This window comes from Hyperolius riggenbachi, chromosome 5 (assembly GCF_040937935.1).
Source record: "Hyperolius riggenbachi isolate aHypRig1 chromosome 5, aHypRig1.pri, whole genome shotgun sequence".
Taxonomy (NCBI): Eukaryota; Metazoa; Chordata; class Amphibia; order Anura; family Hyperoliidae; genus Hyperolius; species Hyperolius riggenbachi.
Window position 1 is genome coordinate 76,405,044 of NC_090650.1, and position 17,336 is coordinate 76,422,379.

The 17,336-nt window shown below is 44.7% G+C and overlaps 1 protein-coding gene across 6 annotated transcripts in view; it reads right to left on the reverse strand.

The window, feature by feature from the left end:
• Positions 1–17,336, reverse strand: part of DPP6 (dipeptidyl peptidase like 6) — a 1,780,442-nt gene that overhangs the window by 65,239 nt on the left and 1,697,867 nt on the right. For all 6 annotated transcript variants that reach the window (XM_068235887.1, XM_068235889.1, XM_068235888.1 and 3 more), the window contains exons 15-17: positions 13,251–13,298; positions 10,807–10,925; positions 3,253–3,300 (exon numbers count right to left, since the gene is read on the reverse strand). In XM_068235887.1, coding sequence (XP_068091988.1) covers positions 3,253–3,300; positions 10,807–10,925; positions 13,251–13,298 — 215 coding nt within the window. The remainder of the gene's footprint in view (positions 1–3,252; positions 3,301–10,806; positions 10,926–13,250; positions 13,299–17,336) is intronic.

A 17,336-nucleotide genomic window follows, 5' to 3' on the forward strand; every position in this document is an offset into this window, starting at 1 on the left:
TTGAAATCTAGGTCTTGTCAGATCCACGCAGCCACATGCAGGACGTAGATTTCAACTGCGTCTGTCCGGAACCAGTTAAATATACCAACTATTCACAGATCTGTTGCTTTCATGCACTTCCCTGTCTGCTCAGATGATGCACAGAAAGCCAATGACTATCAGAATGCTGCATTCAATATATGACATTTATAAATGACACTAATGTAAAGTAGAATCTGATGGGTAAACCCTCAACATCAAGCAAATGAATGTATCTGTATACAGAGGGTGTGTAAATAAATAAAATGCATATGTGGTGCAGAAGGAGAGGGTGTGTACTGTCAGCAAAGTGTCCTGCATGTCTGAAAGTTGATACTGAATGTGTATGGGTGGTACTGGATAATATTAATTTACTACCAGTTGCGTTGAGCCCGTGGTTGCTACCTACCGGTCCCGTCAGGGCCAGTGCTTTCATATGGGCAAAGGGGGCAATTGCCCTAGGGCCCCAATGCCATTAGGGGCCCTATTGTGTCCCCCTCATCCCCCTAAATTGTGCTACCCTCAAGGCAGAGGTCCCTCCAGCTCCACTTGTGTGTGTGCTGTCCCTCCCCTCCCTCCCACAGTGTTATGGAGCTGATTGGAGACATGCAGCAGCAGCACACACTGACCTGCTACAAGTTCCGGGAGATGCAGGTCTGTTGGTCTCCTCTGTAGTGCCGCTGTTCTCCACTTCCTGCTTCTGCGTTTGGGCTCTAGTGCCCAATGTAAGAAGCAGGAGGTGCAGAACAGCGGAACTACAGAGGAGACCAACAGACCTGCATCTCCCGGAACTTGTAGCAGGTCAGTGTGTGCTGCTTGTCTTCCATCAGCTCCATAACGCTGTGGGAGGGAGGGGGGGGGCAGGGCACACATGAGGGGGGGGGGGGGTTTGGTTAGGGGACATATAGCTATTGTACAGGGAGGAGGGGGAGACATTAGGGGCACATATGGCTGGCTATCATAGTGGGGGGAGGGGAGACATAAGGGGCCAATAAGCTATCATAGTGGGAAGAGGGAGGACACAAAGGGCCCATATAGCTATCATAGTCAGGGGAGGGAGGACAGAAGAGGCCCGCCCATATAGCTATCATAGTGGGGGGAGGGGAACATAAGGGGCCCATATGGCTATCATATTGGGGGGAAGGGTGGTCATTAGGGGCACATATGGTTTTAATACTGGGGGAGGGGTGGTCATTAGGGGCACATATGGCTATCGTACTTGGGGAGGGGTGGTCATTAGGGGCACATATGGTTTTAATACTGGGGGAGTCATTAGGGGTGCATATGGCAAGAACCTAAGCGCTGTTGGGCCCCCTAGGTCTCATACTGACTTGTCTCAGGGCACAGTGGGGGGGGGGGGATTTGTTGCAAGAGATGATTGTCAGGGGGGCCCCCAGGTTACTCTTGCTCAGGGGCCCCAATGTAGCCAGAACTGGCCCTGGGTGCCATGTGCTATAGGGGCTCGTGTGTGCCAGGCTGTGGCTAGTAAATTTGCGGGGTGGAGGAGGGGACACATCCACATTCCGCATTGGGGCCCAGAGGTCTGTAGCTGCGCCACTGGCTGTGATTAAAGAAATCTGAAAAAAAAGAATATTACAGAGCTATTGACTCCCTTAAGGGACCCCCGTAGCAAGAATGGAGCAGGTCCTGCGACTGTAGGGGGGCCCAGAGCTGTAAGGGGGCCCCAAATACTACTTCACTCTCTCTGATAAAGGGGCCCATTCCTTCAGATCAGGTGTTTTTGTGGCCATGCTTACCATAGGTGTGAAGATTATGATGTCCACACGTTTTATGACCCTCTCAAGATGACCCCACAGGCTGTGAAGGTCACCAGGGGTAGGAAGGGAGACGTTGTGAACATTGGGGGGCCCCATCAAAGTTTTGCTTTGCAGTTACGCCCCTTCCCTATAGCCATTCATGTAGCAGCCGGCAGCATAATATAATCCATATGTATGCAAAATGTATGCCTCAAAATAATGCTCAGAAATGTTAAGTTTCAATAACTGACAACATATAATCAGGGCCGGGCTGCACATAACGCGGGGTGAGGAGGGTTCCTCAGGCGGCAAAGTCAGGGGGGACAGCACACACCTGGCTGTGGGGAGGAGGCGACGAGCTGAAGGGGGTAGCAGGCAGTAAGGGAGGCAGCGGGCACACCTGGGTCCCCCGATCTGCGCGCCCCCTCCAGCTATTAAGCGCAAGCAGCGTAGTATGATCAGGCAGCAAGCTGTTTTGTAAGTGGACTGCATTGCAGGAAGTGACGAGAGTTGAATGCACGCTGGAACACGGCTGTTGCGCTTAATGGCTTAATGGCTGGAGGTGGAGTGCAGATCGGAGGCCCCCCTACCTGCCTGCTACCCCCTCCAGGCTACCTATTCTCAGTGATATTATACTACCGGGGGGGGGGAACGACATTTCACAAGTTTGTCTAAGTCTAGAACTGGCTCTGATCAGGACTAATGATAGGAACTCCCCTTTCTTTACTTTAGGTTTGGAGCTGTCTGCAGTGATAGTTAATGACTGAGAAAAACTGAAAAGCGTAAAGGAAACCTGTGATAAAGAAAAGTGCCCGTGGAAGGTAGTTTCCTCAGGAGGGGTTCAATTACCAAGCAGCATACATTTGCATACAGTACATTTTGCAAAAAAATTTAAAGGAACACTATCGATCTACATATTTTTTTCAATTGAGATAGGAATTGTTTGGGAAGTGCTGCTAAGTACTGGTGTATACATTTCACAGGCAACCTCTTTGTTTACTGTTATCAAAATACTTTCAAACTTTACTGACGCCAAAACTGAGGGCAGAATGAGCCATGAGGAGAGGGGAAATTCCCCTCACACTTGATCAGTTAACCCTGTGTGTAACTCTGTGTGAGAGAGTGAGAGAAAGCTCACATCTTTTGTCACAGCTTTTCATACTGTTTTTGCTTTCTGAGAAAAATACTCTGTAGTCTGATATGCAACTCTGGCTGTGCATTGAAGCAGACACCCTTTCTGCAATTGATTTGTCCCAATATAGCTAAATCTTACTCTCAATAGATTAAAACTTTTGCCTTGGATATTTAACATGAAAAGTAGAAAAAAAATTTACACAGCTACTTAGACATTATTTGTACATTGTAATTTTAGGACACTTGGGCATTGATCGTATTCCTTTAAATAAAATAAAGAACATGCAAAGCATATGATAAGTCCACACACTACACAAAGAGGCCACAAATAATGGAAACTTACGTTGGTTGTCAGTTGTGTTATGTATGGTTACTATGGGCACTCTTGGACCTGAAAGAAAAAAAATCAAAATAAGAATAGACATTAGAAAAAGGCTACAGATTTCTTTAGAAAAAAAATAAAAGAGGAGAGTTAAAGTGTACCAGAGACAAATGAATATGAAAGTTTTATACATACCTGGTGCTTCCTCCAGCCCCCTCTGCAGCGATCACTCCTACGTCGTCTTCCTCCACCTCCTCCTTCTGCCGGTAGAAGCCCTGTAAGTTTGGTCAGTCGGGGACAGTTAACACATGCGCAGTGTGGCTGTGTGTGCCCCCGTCTCACTCCCGTGGCTGGGAGCGTTCTGCGCCTGCACTGTAGTACTGAGCAGACACAGAACACTCCCAGCCATAAGAGCGCAGCGAGACATGCGCACGTGGCCTGGCCATGCATTCGCAGTGCGCCCCGACTGGACAAACTTATAGGGCTACCGGCAGAAGGAGGAGGTGGAGGAAGAGTGGGAGCGATCGCTGTAGAGGGTGCTGAAGGAAGCCCCAGGGATGTATAAAACTTTTTTTCTTAAATTAATCTCAAGTTTCCTTTAACCTCTTGAGGACTGCTGTGTTAAACCCCCCTAAAGACCAGGCACATTTTCATTAAATTGGCCACTGCAGCTTTAAGGCCAAGCTGCAGGACTGCACAACACAGCACACAAGTGATTCCTCCCCCCTTTTCTCCCCACCAACAGAGCTCTCTGTTGGTGGGGTCTGATCGCCCCCCCCCCCCCCAGTGATTGTTTGTTTATTTTGGTGTGTTTATTTTGGTGTTTTTTAAATAAAAATGGTGTTTTTTTTCCTCCCCTTGTATACTCCCCTCCCCCCCCCCCCGCCGTCCAATCCCTGTGATCAGCTGTCATAGGCTTCAGCCTATGACAGCCGATCCCCTCTGTGGCTCAGTACAGCGCTGCTGCTGATCGCAGCGCTGTACGTGTAATTAGACGGCGATTACGCCGTCTAACAGTCTCCCGAGCGGCAATAGCCGCTCGGAGACGGAAGAGGGGGTGGAGCTCGGCCCTCTGAGAATGAGAAGTGCGCGCAGCGTGCGCGCAATCTCATTCAAAACAGAGCCCCAGGACTTTACGCCAATTGGCGTTAGCCGGTCCTGGGGCTGCCGCCGCAGCCACGCCCATCGGCGTGACGTGGTCGGCAAAAGGTTAAGGTCGCCACACACCATACTGGTTTCTTCCCACATCACAAAAACACACAGATAAATTCATAGGCTTCCCTATAAATTGGCCCTAAACTATGATAAATACACAATATTGACACATGACTATGGTCGGGATTAGACTGTGAGCTTAGATACTTACCTATAGACAGGGAAGGCTCTGCATCCTATAGATCCTTCCCTTTCCTCTCTTTATACCTCTTGTTCCACCACCATAATTTTCTGCCTCGGGCGGCTTCGGAAGCACTCCTGTATCCAGACGGGCGGCTCCTCACTGCGCATGCACGAGTGAGCACATAAGTGCACTCATGCATGAGCAGTACAGATCCACCTGTCATCGGAATCACTTGGGGACACAAGTGCTTCTGAAGCCCCAATGGGGGTGACAACGCTGGAACGAGGGGAGCAAGAGAGGACAGGGCAGGCTCTATAGGATCCAGACCCTTCCCTGTCTATAGGTAAGTATCTGACTTTTTTTTTATCTGCCTATACACTCTGTTGCGAAAATCTTAAAATTTAAATACCTGTAAACATACACAAATAGGAAGTACGTTTCTTCCGGAGTTAAATGAGCCATAAATTACTTTTCTCCTTTGTTGCTGTCACTTACAGTACGTAGTAGAAACCTAACATTACCGACAGATTTTAGACTAGCTCATCTTCTTATGGGGGGTTCTCAGGGTTTTCTTTATTTTTAAAAGCACTTAGTGAATGACAGTTGCTCTGTCCAACTGCCAAAAAAGTGTGCAGTGAGCAGCGAGGCTGGCCAGCATCTTTGTATAAATCTTTTTCAGGGAATGTAATTTATAAAGAATAAAGGCCATGCTGGGAATCCTCCATGAAGAGATGAAACAACCCAAAACCTGTCGGTAATGTCAGATTTCTACAACCTGCTTACTACTACCTACTACTTACCTACCTACCGTAAAGGCCGTTTCCACTTCTGCGAATCTGCATGAAGATTTGCATAACCAATACAAGTGGATGGGCCTGTTTCCACTTGTCAGAAATCCTGTGCGGTTTTGTGTGCAGGAAAAATCTGCACGGCAAAGCCATCAGAATTCGATTCGCATACAATGTATTTAATAGGAAATTTGCATCCGTTTTCGTATGCAAATTTTACCACGAATTTGCGGGCGTTTTAGCATAAAATTAATGTAAAAGCACACAGGCTTTGACATGGTTAAATTCGCACACTTACTAACATATGCCCGCGAATTTGCGGTAAAATTTGCATCCGTGTGTGAATTCGTTTTGCGTTTTCCGCGACTAATTCGCACCGCACAAGTGGAAACGGGCCCTCAGTGACAGCAATATAGGAGAAGAGTAATTTATGGCTCATTTTACTCTGGAAGAAATGTACTTCTTATTGGTATGTGTTTTAAATTTTAAGATTTTTGCGACAGTTCTTCCTTAATTACACAATAAGTTTATGAAATTCCTAGAAAGTGTTATTTAGGATTAGAACTATAGCTATAGATACAATTGTTTATCTCACTGGTTTATATTCACTTGAGGTTTGCGCTAAGTGTAAACCGGTCTATCTTGAAGTTGGTAGAGTTAAATCTTTGCTCGCTTTCCTCTTTCCTGCTCATAATATGTTTATCTTTTTGCCAGAAGGCCATTTGCGCCTTACAATGGTAAACATTTACATACACAATGCAGCAGGAAAACAAGCCGCCGTATCTGAAAGACAAATGCAACGGCAACAAGAAAGATAAAATGATTGAAAAGGAATACCCTGCAGACTATCATTCACACGACATCCTCCTAATACTCTCCCGGGTTTATGCTGCTGATAATTTCATACCGCAAGCAAAACTGCCAGCGTGTAAACAAAGGAGATTCAGATGTTTGGTGCCCACGTCCGTGGTGTGCCTCTTACACACTGATGAATGATTTAGAAGAGCAGCTGGCAGCACTGTGAATTGAGGGGAGAGGGAGACAGACTCTGCACAACCGAGATAATTGGCGAGCATGCTATCTATTTGCCGATTGCAGATCTCTTTATTTGTGGCCTTATGAATTATTGATGTCTGATGCATGAAGTTCTCCTACTGAAGATATTATCATACAAATAAAAAAGGCACGCCTTACTTTTGTGGAAACACAGCTTCTGTTTCTATTTTTGCCATTTTATCCGGTGACAACAATCGGAATGGGGACGGCTTCTCACAGATAGGGAAAAGGTCTGGTTCCGCTCTTGGGAGAATGGAATTGTAGTTTTTTGTTGTTGTTGCTATGCTTTTAAACATAGATGCTGTTTCAAATTTGCTTATAGACAAAAGATGAACATTTTCTACAGGTTCTACAGACAGACATGCACAGGGCTGGGTTTCTGGTAAGGCCACAAAGGCCGAGGTCTAGGGCGGCTGCTGCCAAAAGAAGATGGACATGGAAGTGGAGGCTGTAAATAGGGAGCAACACATGGAAGAGGGGAGCTGCAGCTCAAGCTACCTGCACATAAAAGAGGAGAGGGACTGTTGTACATGGATATTACACATGGAATAATTGCAGACCCCTCTTCCATGTGTAATATCCATGTACAACAGTGTATGTTGTGTATGGACCCATACACTTGGGGGGGCACAAGGTGGAGGTCCATCAGTCATCGCAATATCGTATGCCATTATCACCGCACAACCAATCATGCCCTTGGAACCAAGATTTTCTGCCATTCCCAATCAATCCATTTCAACGAGTTTGCCAAAATTGAACGAAAGATCGATCAGGTGGCCATGTTGCAGCACTGATTCTTAAAAGTATCAAATTGGAAGATCAACCGGGCTGCAGTAATGTATGGGCTCCCGGAGGGATCAGGAAAATTTTTCTGACAGTCTAGTAAATCATTTCCTTTCGACAACATCCATAGGCAAGGTTAGATTAATATTTTTTTCATCTCAAGACCAACGTTCTTGAGGATCTCCATCCATGTGCAGCTGCCCCCCCATTTCCACTATTTCTTTTGCCCCCCCCAAGTGTATGTGTCCAGCTCAGTGCACCTGTGCCGTGTTAAAGACTCAGCTATCCGCTGGCACTACTCCTAGCCTCCTCTGGTTTCCACTGTCACCATAAGGGCCTATCCCACGTGACACTGGCGCCTGTTGTGACAGTACTACAGACGCTGAAGCACATGACACAGGCGTGCGCACTGACATTGAAAAGGTGAGACTTTAACACTAAGCACGGCCACTGGGAGGTTGGGGAGCTGTCCAGCAGGTGGCATCAAAACAATCTCCAATTGATTTAATGCTAAAATCTATTGGCCATCACTGTGCAATGTGTGGCGAGGCAATAGTTCCCTCTCTGATCAGATTTGATCAGACGGTTATCGATATAATGGTCCATCTGGCCATAAATCAAGCGATGTAGAGCCTCATTACCGGTTTCTTGTAAGCTACAGTAAACAACAGTTGTATAGTCTGCTGCCTTGAGTCAGAGCACCTGATCCGCATTCTTGTTCAGGATCTATGGCTGAACGTATTAAAGTCAGAGGATCTGCAGGACAGCCGGGCAATGTGTGTTGTAAAAGAAAATACATATGTAAGCCTCCATATATCTCTCAAATTAGGTTCACTTTCAACAAGCTGCAGTTGACAGGGGCTTGAGCAAACAGGTCAACTAAATAAATATTCTATTACCGCACTCCAATGCACATTTTTTTATTTACCATTTATTTTCAGTACATCCTTGTTTCCAGGTCACCCTACCAGCCCTGATCCTGTCTGCTACCAGGCCTGATCCCCATCTGAGTCCTGATCTTCTCGTGCCTGTCTTTTACCTATACTGAGCCCAGTGGCCCAACTCACTGTCACCTTCAGGCACACACACCTGCGTAGCCCCTGCTGGCAGCTGGCAACCGTGAAACTATCTTTCAGGAATGCTGACGGACACTAGGGGCTTGCTGAGAGTTTGATCTCTAACTCATAAGAAATTCATTTTGAAAAAGTAAACAAAATTGGAGAGCAGTGACTTGACACATCTGGTGGTCGTGGTGTGTACTGTTAAATGTGTACAGTTTCATAATGGCTTACAGTGGGATAAAACTCTGACAAAACATTTAAAGAGACACTGAAGCGAAAAAATATATATGATATAATGAATTGGTTGTGTACTATGAATAATTACTAGAAGATTAGCAGCAAAGAAAATATTCTCATATTTTTATTTTCAGGTATATAGTGTTTTTTCTAACATTGCATCACTCTATAATATGTGCAGATTACACAACACTCAGCATTCAAAATGAGTCTTTCAGAGCAGTCTGTGAAGTAATGAACTCTCCTCTAGCAGAGGAAAAGTAAACAGTTCAATTACAGTTGAGATAATAAAAGTCAGATAACAGCCCTCTCCACGACTAAGTTAGTCGGAGAGCTTAATAGCTTTTTTGCATAGAGATAACAACTGGAGTTTCTCAACTCTTCCTGTACTGGAAACAATTAGACTGATGTATCTGATCTTAATGTTTTTTTTCTTAGCTGTACTACACATACAAATCATAATATCATCATTTTTTTTTTCGCTTCAGTGTCTCTTTAACCACTTGCCGACCGCACACTCATAACGTGCGTCGGCAAAGTGGCAGCTGCAGGACCAGTGACGCAGTACTGCGTCGCCAGCTGCAGCCTAATTAATCAGGAAGCAGCCGCTCGTACGAGCGGCTGCTTCCTGTCAAATCACGGCGGGGGGCTCCGTGAATAGCCTGCGGGCCGCCGATGGCGGCTCGCAGGCTAGATGTAAACACAAGCGGAAATAATCCGCTTTGTTTACATTTGTACGGCGCTGCTGCGCAGCAGCGCCGTAAGGCAGATCGGCGATCCCCGGCCAATCAGCGGCCGGGGATCGCCGCCATGTGACAGGAGACAGCCTGTCACTGGCTGCACAGGACGGATAGCGTCCTGTGCAGCAGGATCTCCAGGAGGGGGCCAGGTAGGAGAGGGAGGGGGAGGATTTCGCCGCGGAGGGGGGCTTTGAGGTGCCCCCCCCGCCACCCACAGCAGGCAGGAGAGATCAGACCCCCCCAGCACATCATCCCCATAGGGGGGAAAAAAGGGGGGCAATCTGATCTCCCTGCCTGCACCCTGATCTGTGCTGGGGGCTGCAGAGCCCACCCAGCACAGATCACTCAAACCAGCGCTGGTCCTTAAGGGGGGGTAAAGGGTGGGTCCTCAAGTGGTTAATAAAGAGGTGTTTTCCTACTTATTACCCATTCAGTTATCATACTTGCTATTGTTCATAAGTAATATTGTCTGTCTACAAATTACAAAAGTACAGTTTATCTGCTCTGAAAGCTGCCATTGCATTTTATTGCATAGCTGCTGTATTTAAATATTAAAATCTATCTAGTGATCACTTCTCAACTGCACACATACTAGAAGCAGAGAGAGATCAGTTTCAGCACTTATTATCACCTCTTTGGATGTGGCCAGAAGCTTTCCGCTGAAGCAACAAGCTTTCCACTGAATAACAAAGTTCTGCGTTTAACTGTTTGAATGCTGTTCTACTGCAATTGTTTTTTGTGGTAGTAATAGGTTTAAGGCTGTAAATAATCTTTTAGAGCAAAGAAGAAATGCTGATTCTCATACCCCTTTAACCTTCCTGGCGGTATGGACAAGCTCAGATGATATTTCTGGCCCTGCTGGGCCGATTTACTTAAAATAAAGTGCGCCACACGCAGCTAGCACTTTGTTAGCTGCGTGTGGTCTTTGATCGCCGCCACTCAGCGGCGATCGCCCGCACGCAGCGGCGGAAGAGCCCCCCCCCACCAGAGCCCTGCGCTGCCCAGACCAAACACTTTCGGGCAGCGCAAAGGGCTGGATCTTAGGCGGCTGACGTCCATGATGTCATCCCGATCGTCGCCATGGCGACGGGGTAAGCCCAACAAGAAATCTCGCTCTCCGCGGGATTTCTTATTACTTGTGATCGCCGAAAGCGAGCAGAAGGGCGCACCATGTGCGCCCTCTAGTGGGCTTTCATGCTGCCAACTTTCAGTTGCCAGCATGAAAAAAAAAATGACATGAAAAAAACCCTGCCGCCGCCACCCTGGCAATTTAAATAGAACGCCAGGGTGGTTAATAGAGTCTTAAAGGGCCGTATAACTGTAACTGATTTTCATTATGATTATCTCTTACAGTAAAGAGACACGGTGCATAATATTATTTTTATAATAACTATGTAGAGTGATCAAGGGAGTTACAGTTAGATATACTCATTGATTCTTTAACAATAGCAAATAAAATGATCCCAGTTCCCAGTCTGATGTGATTGTACTCATATCACCATTTTGTGCCTGGGCACTCGGTCATGTATTATTCTAGGAGAGAAGTTAATGGATTGTACAGACTGTAATACCTTCACATTTCAGCAAGAAGTACTCCAGAGTGTGGCTGAAGGAAGCGCTGACATAAGTGCAGTTTTCAATCAGTAGGCACGATATGCATTGCCTGTTGAAGCTCCCATTTGTGTTGGTGCTGAAAGGAAAATATAATTAGCAAAGGATGTCAGTCAAACGTTCCATTTTCCTTATTCCCAGTCCAGCCTGGGGTTGCCAAGTCTGCATGCTGAATCAAAGCCCTAGTTAGCTCTCATTTTCTCTATAACTCAATTCTTACAGAAATGCTCTGATAAACAATCTTGCATTTACATTATATTGCAAAACTCTTTAGGTTTTCTATTAATATGTTTACTTACTGCTGCAGACACAAGTACATTGACTTTGACTATATAAACAATCCTCTCTCCACCCCCTGCTCCCCAAGACCAGGCATTGCATGCACGGTCACAGCTAGGGGGATATGTTCAGATTAACAAATTTTACCAATGTAGAACTGGCTGTATATTCTGAAGCAGGAAATTTAGCCACCCGCTAGCAGCGATGGGCGGTGTATGTGTGTGTGTGGGTGGAGGGGGGGGGATGTGGGCGTCTGATCAATAATGAGCACCGAGACCGCCTGCAATGCAAAAAATATGGCTGCAGATTGGCATCGGGGGTTGGGGTGTTAAGAGTGGACATGATTAAAGTTAGCCATGGGGGGGTTTGAGGTTAGCTATGGGGAAGGGGGTGATCAAGGTTCGCCGGGGGGTGGTGCTTAAGGTTAGCCGTGGGGGGTAATTAAGGCTAGACGTGGGGGGAGGGGGTAACGTTAGGCATCGGTAGTGGGAGGGTATGGTCATTTGCATTGTGACAGTAGAATATCTGTACATTTAATAATATTCTACTTTTGATTTTTCTGGGGGCTCATATTTGTGGACGGCATTGTTTCATGTATGCATATATTCTTCCAGCTCAGACTGCCTTATATAACGTGTTACTCTACACGTGGCTTACTTAAAGAGGAACTCCACTGAAAATAATGTAATAAAAAAAGTGCTTCATTTTTACCATAATTATGTATAAATGATTTAGTCAGTGTTTGCTCATTGTAAAATCTTTCCTCTCCCAGATTCACATTCTGACATGTATTACATGGTGACATTGTTACTGTGGGCATGTATGTAGCTGTTTCTAGCTATTCTGGCTGTTAGACAGCTCTAAACAGCCATTTCCTGTCTGTGAACATTGTTACATTGTGGCAGTTTGCCCAGAGTACCGCGGTATTCAGAGCCTCTAGTGGGAGTGGTTTCAGCACAAAATCAGTCACACAGCGCCCCCTGATGGTCTGTTTGTGAAAATCATTCTATTTCTCATGTAAAAGGGGGTATCAGCTACTGATTGGGATAAAGTTCAATTCTTGGTTGGAGTTTCTCTTTAAAGCTCAAGCACTGGGACCATTTTCTATAGTGTGCACTGATTTCAGATTTAAAACTAACTACCATAAACTACTACCCTGTTCCAGTAGGCTTGACAAAATATCATAACGTCAAACTGTCTAAGAAAGATCAACTCACTGAAATGGTCAATAGGGTTACTTTCTCTTAGCAGGCTTATTCGAGCGCCGAAGCTTGGCACAGCCATAGCACTATTGTCAAGGGTTATTCGGTGCTCTGGCGATTGCCAGACCCAGAATTACATCTCCCTCTGAGTTGCTACAACTCGTAGGGGGAACAGTATTTAATGTCCCCGGGGTATTGCGGCGCAGCAGGGTGAGCCGTCATTCGTCTCACTCTGCTCCCAGCTCAAGCGCGGCCAAATGACACGTACGCCCAGTGAGCTCTCCAGACTGCCAGAAGCTGTTGTTTTATCTATGACTGCTGGAGATAAAGCTTCTGTGTGCAATTTACAGTGAATGTAATTGTATTCTTCTGACCCCAAAGCTTTCTGATTAAACTGGATCTTACATTATTATGAAAGATGGTTTCTTCCACACTTGCTGCTTTGGTAACGGGGTGGCGTAATTGTGTTTTTAACAAACATGAAATTGCTTTTAGGTCAAAGGCAGGTAGAATAATGTTTCTTTGTAGGCTTATGGCAAAGTGAAATTTTTACTTTAAGATAAGGCGTTATTCAGCATTATTCTATGGTACTATGGGCCTATATTAGTAGATTCCGTCACCAACAGCACGCTGTAGTTGGAACTATGCACAATATGTAACAACCCGTTCTAAGACACTGACCAACTTCAAACAGTCCACAGTGGTTAATTAATGAACCATTAGAGAGCAGTATTCCTATTTCGTAGTACTGAACTATACAGTAGAGATTTGCCATACAGATATGAAGCTCAGAGTTACATTAACAATTAAATAACGGTAGATTGTCTTTAAATATTCATCCCAATGTCAGTAGGGTGCATGAATGCATGATAATGTTGAGCAGCGCACTTTGAATTAAATTCAATTAATTAAAGCTTATTTACCTGTATAAGTGTCTCCTGGTTGGACCATCTTCTGTGCTGAGGAAGTAGCTACATGAAATTAAGAAGATTATAGATTAGGCACAGGGAATATAACCCGAACATGAAAGATATGAAGTATCAGCAGGTGGAGGCACACAACGAGAAAGCAAAATAATTAAAGCCTGAAATGCTGAAGGGGAAAACCGCAGTGACTTTGAAATATGTTCAATTACTCCATAGTCCCAAATGATGAATCCACAGCTTTACAACCGGGGCTCTTGTTTGATCTAAAATATCTGAGAAAAGGGATTGTGTAATGGAAATGGAAACATATATTCCCTCATATATACATATGTATCTGTGTTAAGTTCGACTATACTTTATACTTCTATATTTTTTAAACCTTTTGATTTGATGTAGAACAGGTCCATGTGGCTGCCATAGCAGCTTATTACTAGTGAATATCAATAGGTGAAATTATGTAGGAAATGAAATACGCCTGGATGAAGCCACTGGGCAGCGAATCTCGGCGGCACACTAGGGGACGCGGCTTGTTTCTCCATGGTCTCTCCTCAGTAAAGGTATCCATATATCTAGCGATGTATGGGCAGATTCGACCAAGAGACAAATCTATCTCTAATCTGATTAGAAAGAGATTGTCAGCTGCCCATACACTGCAGGCTGATTCCTGATCAATTTCATGCGGAAATCCATCCGGAATCGGCCTTGTGACACCGCATGCGCCGCCTCGCCGCTGCCCCAACCTAAAGAAAAATGTCCCCTGTGCCTAGTGTAAAGTATATATTACCTGTCCGCGGCCTGTGCTTGTCCCCTGCTGGCTTCCGGGTTTTCTCTGTTCTGCATACACACACGCCCCACGTGGTTTCTTAGTAAGGGCACCTGTGTGTGACGTCACACGCGCCTCCTTACTAGGAAACCACGAGGGCACGCTCGTATGTAGATCGGAGTGCGCCCAGAGGACAAGCGCAGGCTGCAGACAGGTAATGTAATCTTTACACTGGGCATGGGGGACATTTTTCATTAGGTTGGGGCAGCGCCAGGGGTGTTGTCACACTCGTCGATACGCATTAAAATACGCAATTACGCGTAGTGCGAAGCGTAGTGTATGCAGACGCTTATGCCCTTATGCGTAAAAATGTGTGCATTAACTTAAATGTGTTTAAATGCTTATGGCGGAACACTTCCACGCGTACATTCGCCTTTCCAATGCGTAATTTTGTAAGCATACAATCCTACGCCGAAAAATAGACGCGAGTAACGCATTCGTAGTTCACTTCGCAATACACATGTTAACTATGTGTAGCAGGCGTATACTACGTGTAGCAGTACTTTGCTATGCGTAAATTCGTAAGTGTAGTTTTTAAACTTCGCCTACGAACTACGATGCATAGATGTGAACTAAGATGCGTAAATTCGCACTGGCGTAGTTTCTGCTCATCCCTAATATATATACTATATATATATATATATATATATATATATATATATATATATATATATATATATATATATATATATCTGTACCAGTCACACAGTAGTGCTCAAGTGATCCACATCAGGATCCTACCATATATTTCTTCCACCTCCAGGGATCCCACATAGGTTCTTTAGATACCTAAGGGCGCAACTCAGTGCACAAGACAAAAAAAGGATTCTCTCAGTGGAAAAGTTCCAAAGACCCTTTATTTAAGTACAAGTTTTCAGGAATGCAGCAAATAACACTCACACTCAGAGGCTCCTACTCCAGTAGAGACCATCCTGGCTAATACACTTCCCACTTTATGTGGTACTCCGCAGATATACTTGCGATCAAATATGCAGCACTGCCAGCTCTCGCCCCAACTAGTTACGGCCTTCCGCCGTCATCAGGGGAGGTGGAAGAAATAAATGGTAGCATCCTGATGTGGATCACTTGAGCGCTACTGTGTGACTGGTACAGATTGCATTTGGTGAAAAGGATACATCTTTGCAGTAGCTGCAGTGTGACATTTGAAGGAAGAAAGAGCTAACACTTTGGGGTGCCTCTTGAAAAACTGCTACATACATATATATATTCATTTTTATATAAATATGCATTCATTCATTTTTGACTATGTTTTGTTTTAGCTCCACCCTTTTTCCCATTGTTGTCTCAATAAAGTTTATTATTATTAATCTACATTGTGGTTTGGTGCGGTAATTATAGGATCTACTTGTCCTTTTTCTATAGCACGTTGTTGTTTCTGGCGTGATTTTGTATGCAGGATAAATCATATAGTAGAAACTGATCATTTCTCCTTATTACATGTATACAGTAACTCCAGTCCAAAGCAGTTGCTTTGGCTCGCCATAGTCACTAAATATTGGTAATGTTGCCCCACATAGTCAAGGCAGATGAATTTTACTGTTTCTTATACTGACTATGTAGTGCAGGTTGCGCAGTTAGCTGAACGCAGGTGCCCAAGTGCCAGTGGTTGGTTAGATTTAATAAATAATGCTAAAGCTGCAATGTGCAGATATAGCAAGATAATTTTACCATTGCGATGCTATGAATTCCATTGTTACAACGAGGAACAAGAAGTGCATTGCCAATCTTTACATAGATCATTTCCAGGGAGTGCTTTTATAAAGAATACATTAAATACTGAGAATCTCCCAAGAGGAGATGCACTAGTTAAAAACGTGTCAGTTCTGTCAGATTTCTACTAACTACTGTAAGTGACAACAATATAGGAGAAAAGTAATTTATAGCTCATTTTACTCAGGAAAAGACATACTTTTTATTTATATCTGTTTACATGTATTTTAAATTCTACAATTTTTCTTGATAGTGGTCCTTTAAAACATTTTTGCTGGCTATCTCTCTAGTTATTCCCCTTTTTATTTTTCCACATCTTTTGGTTATATTTCAAGACTTTGGTGTCACGTCTTTTTTTAGGACTCGGAATAATCGGAGGTGTTAAATGACAAAGCGCGGCCGGATGTGTCTACATCGCTGCAAGTGTATTCTCACACGAGAGAACTCTTTTGTTAACACCGACAATAATATATTATCTCTTTCATGCGACCCACATTTTTTTTTTTCAGTAGATTTTATTCCTTTAATCTCCGACATCCGGAGACCTCAGCAGAATTTCCTTCCAGAATAGCAGGAGAGGGTGCTGAGGCTGATGAGAAGATTCCGTCTCTTATTGAAACCTTTGTGAATTGTAAATGATTCTACGACCCAAGAGTCAAGTATCTGTGACCCAACGCAAAAAAATTCTATATCTCTTGGGAAACCCGGCAAGGAAATATAATTCATTATTTCCTCCTGAATCCGGGGAGGATAGATCTCGCTGTGGTCGCTGAAGGAATGTGAGTTGTCATTACAGCTCTCTGAATCAAGCTGGTTGAGTTATCTCGGTGAGCAGTGGCCCCAGTTTTTTAATTTAGTGTATCAAGATGCTCCAAACATTCTTCTCCATAACAAAAGCACAGCCAGCCCTAGATCACAATGCAAGGCTCCTTCTCTTATCTCCAAACGGGCAGTCCCGAGCTGTGTAAGGAAAACTATAGGGCATATTATTTTGTGCCTGATGAATAAAGATTTTTTTGCAAACCGCTGATTAGAGGAGCTTAAAAAAATGATTAGCAAATGACTTATTTGTTGGAGTCTTATCGAGGAAACTCTGACCCTTCTCCGCTCCTGGTAATTACCCAAGGCCCGGTGTCAGGACTGCAGCATGACAGATGGCTTGTTGAACAATGACCCACTCATGTCCAAATCTCCCAGGGTTCACAGCAACAATAGCAACACAGCGGCACCTATTCAATTATCACAGGAAGGGGCAAGTGCAGCAGTGTGGCTGGGGATCTCAGGCCTGGCTTTGTGCATGTTTCCTATGTTGAAGTGAACAAGTATGGAGCAGTAGCAGGCCTCTACAAACTTTCAGGTGTTATGTTGGGCATACACGGCCCAGATTCTTCTTATCAATCGAGCCACTGATGGCTCGATTGATAATTTCCAACATGTCCGATCACCGCATGGATCGATTCCCGGCTCGATCCCCGTGGGAAGACAATAGGCAAAAACGAAGCGCTGATGAGCGCTGAGAAGGAAGTGCC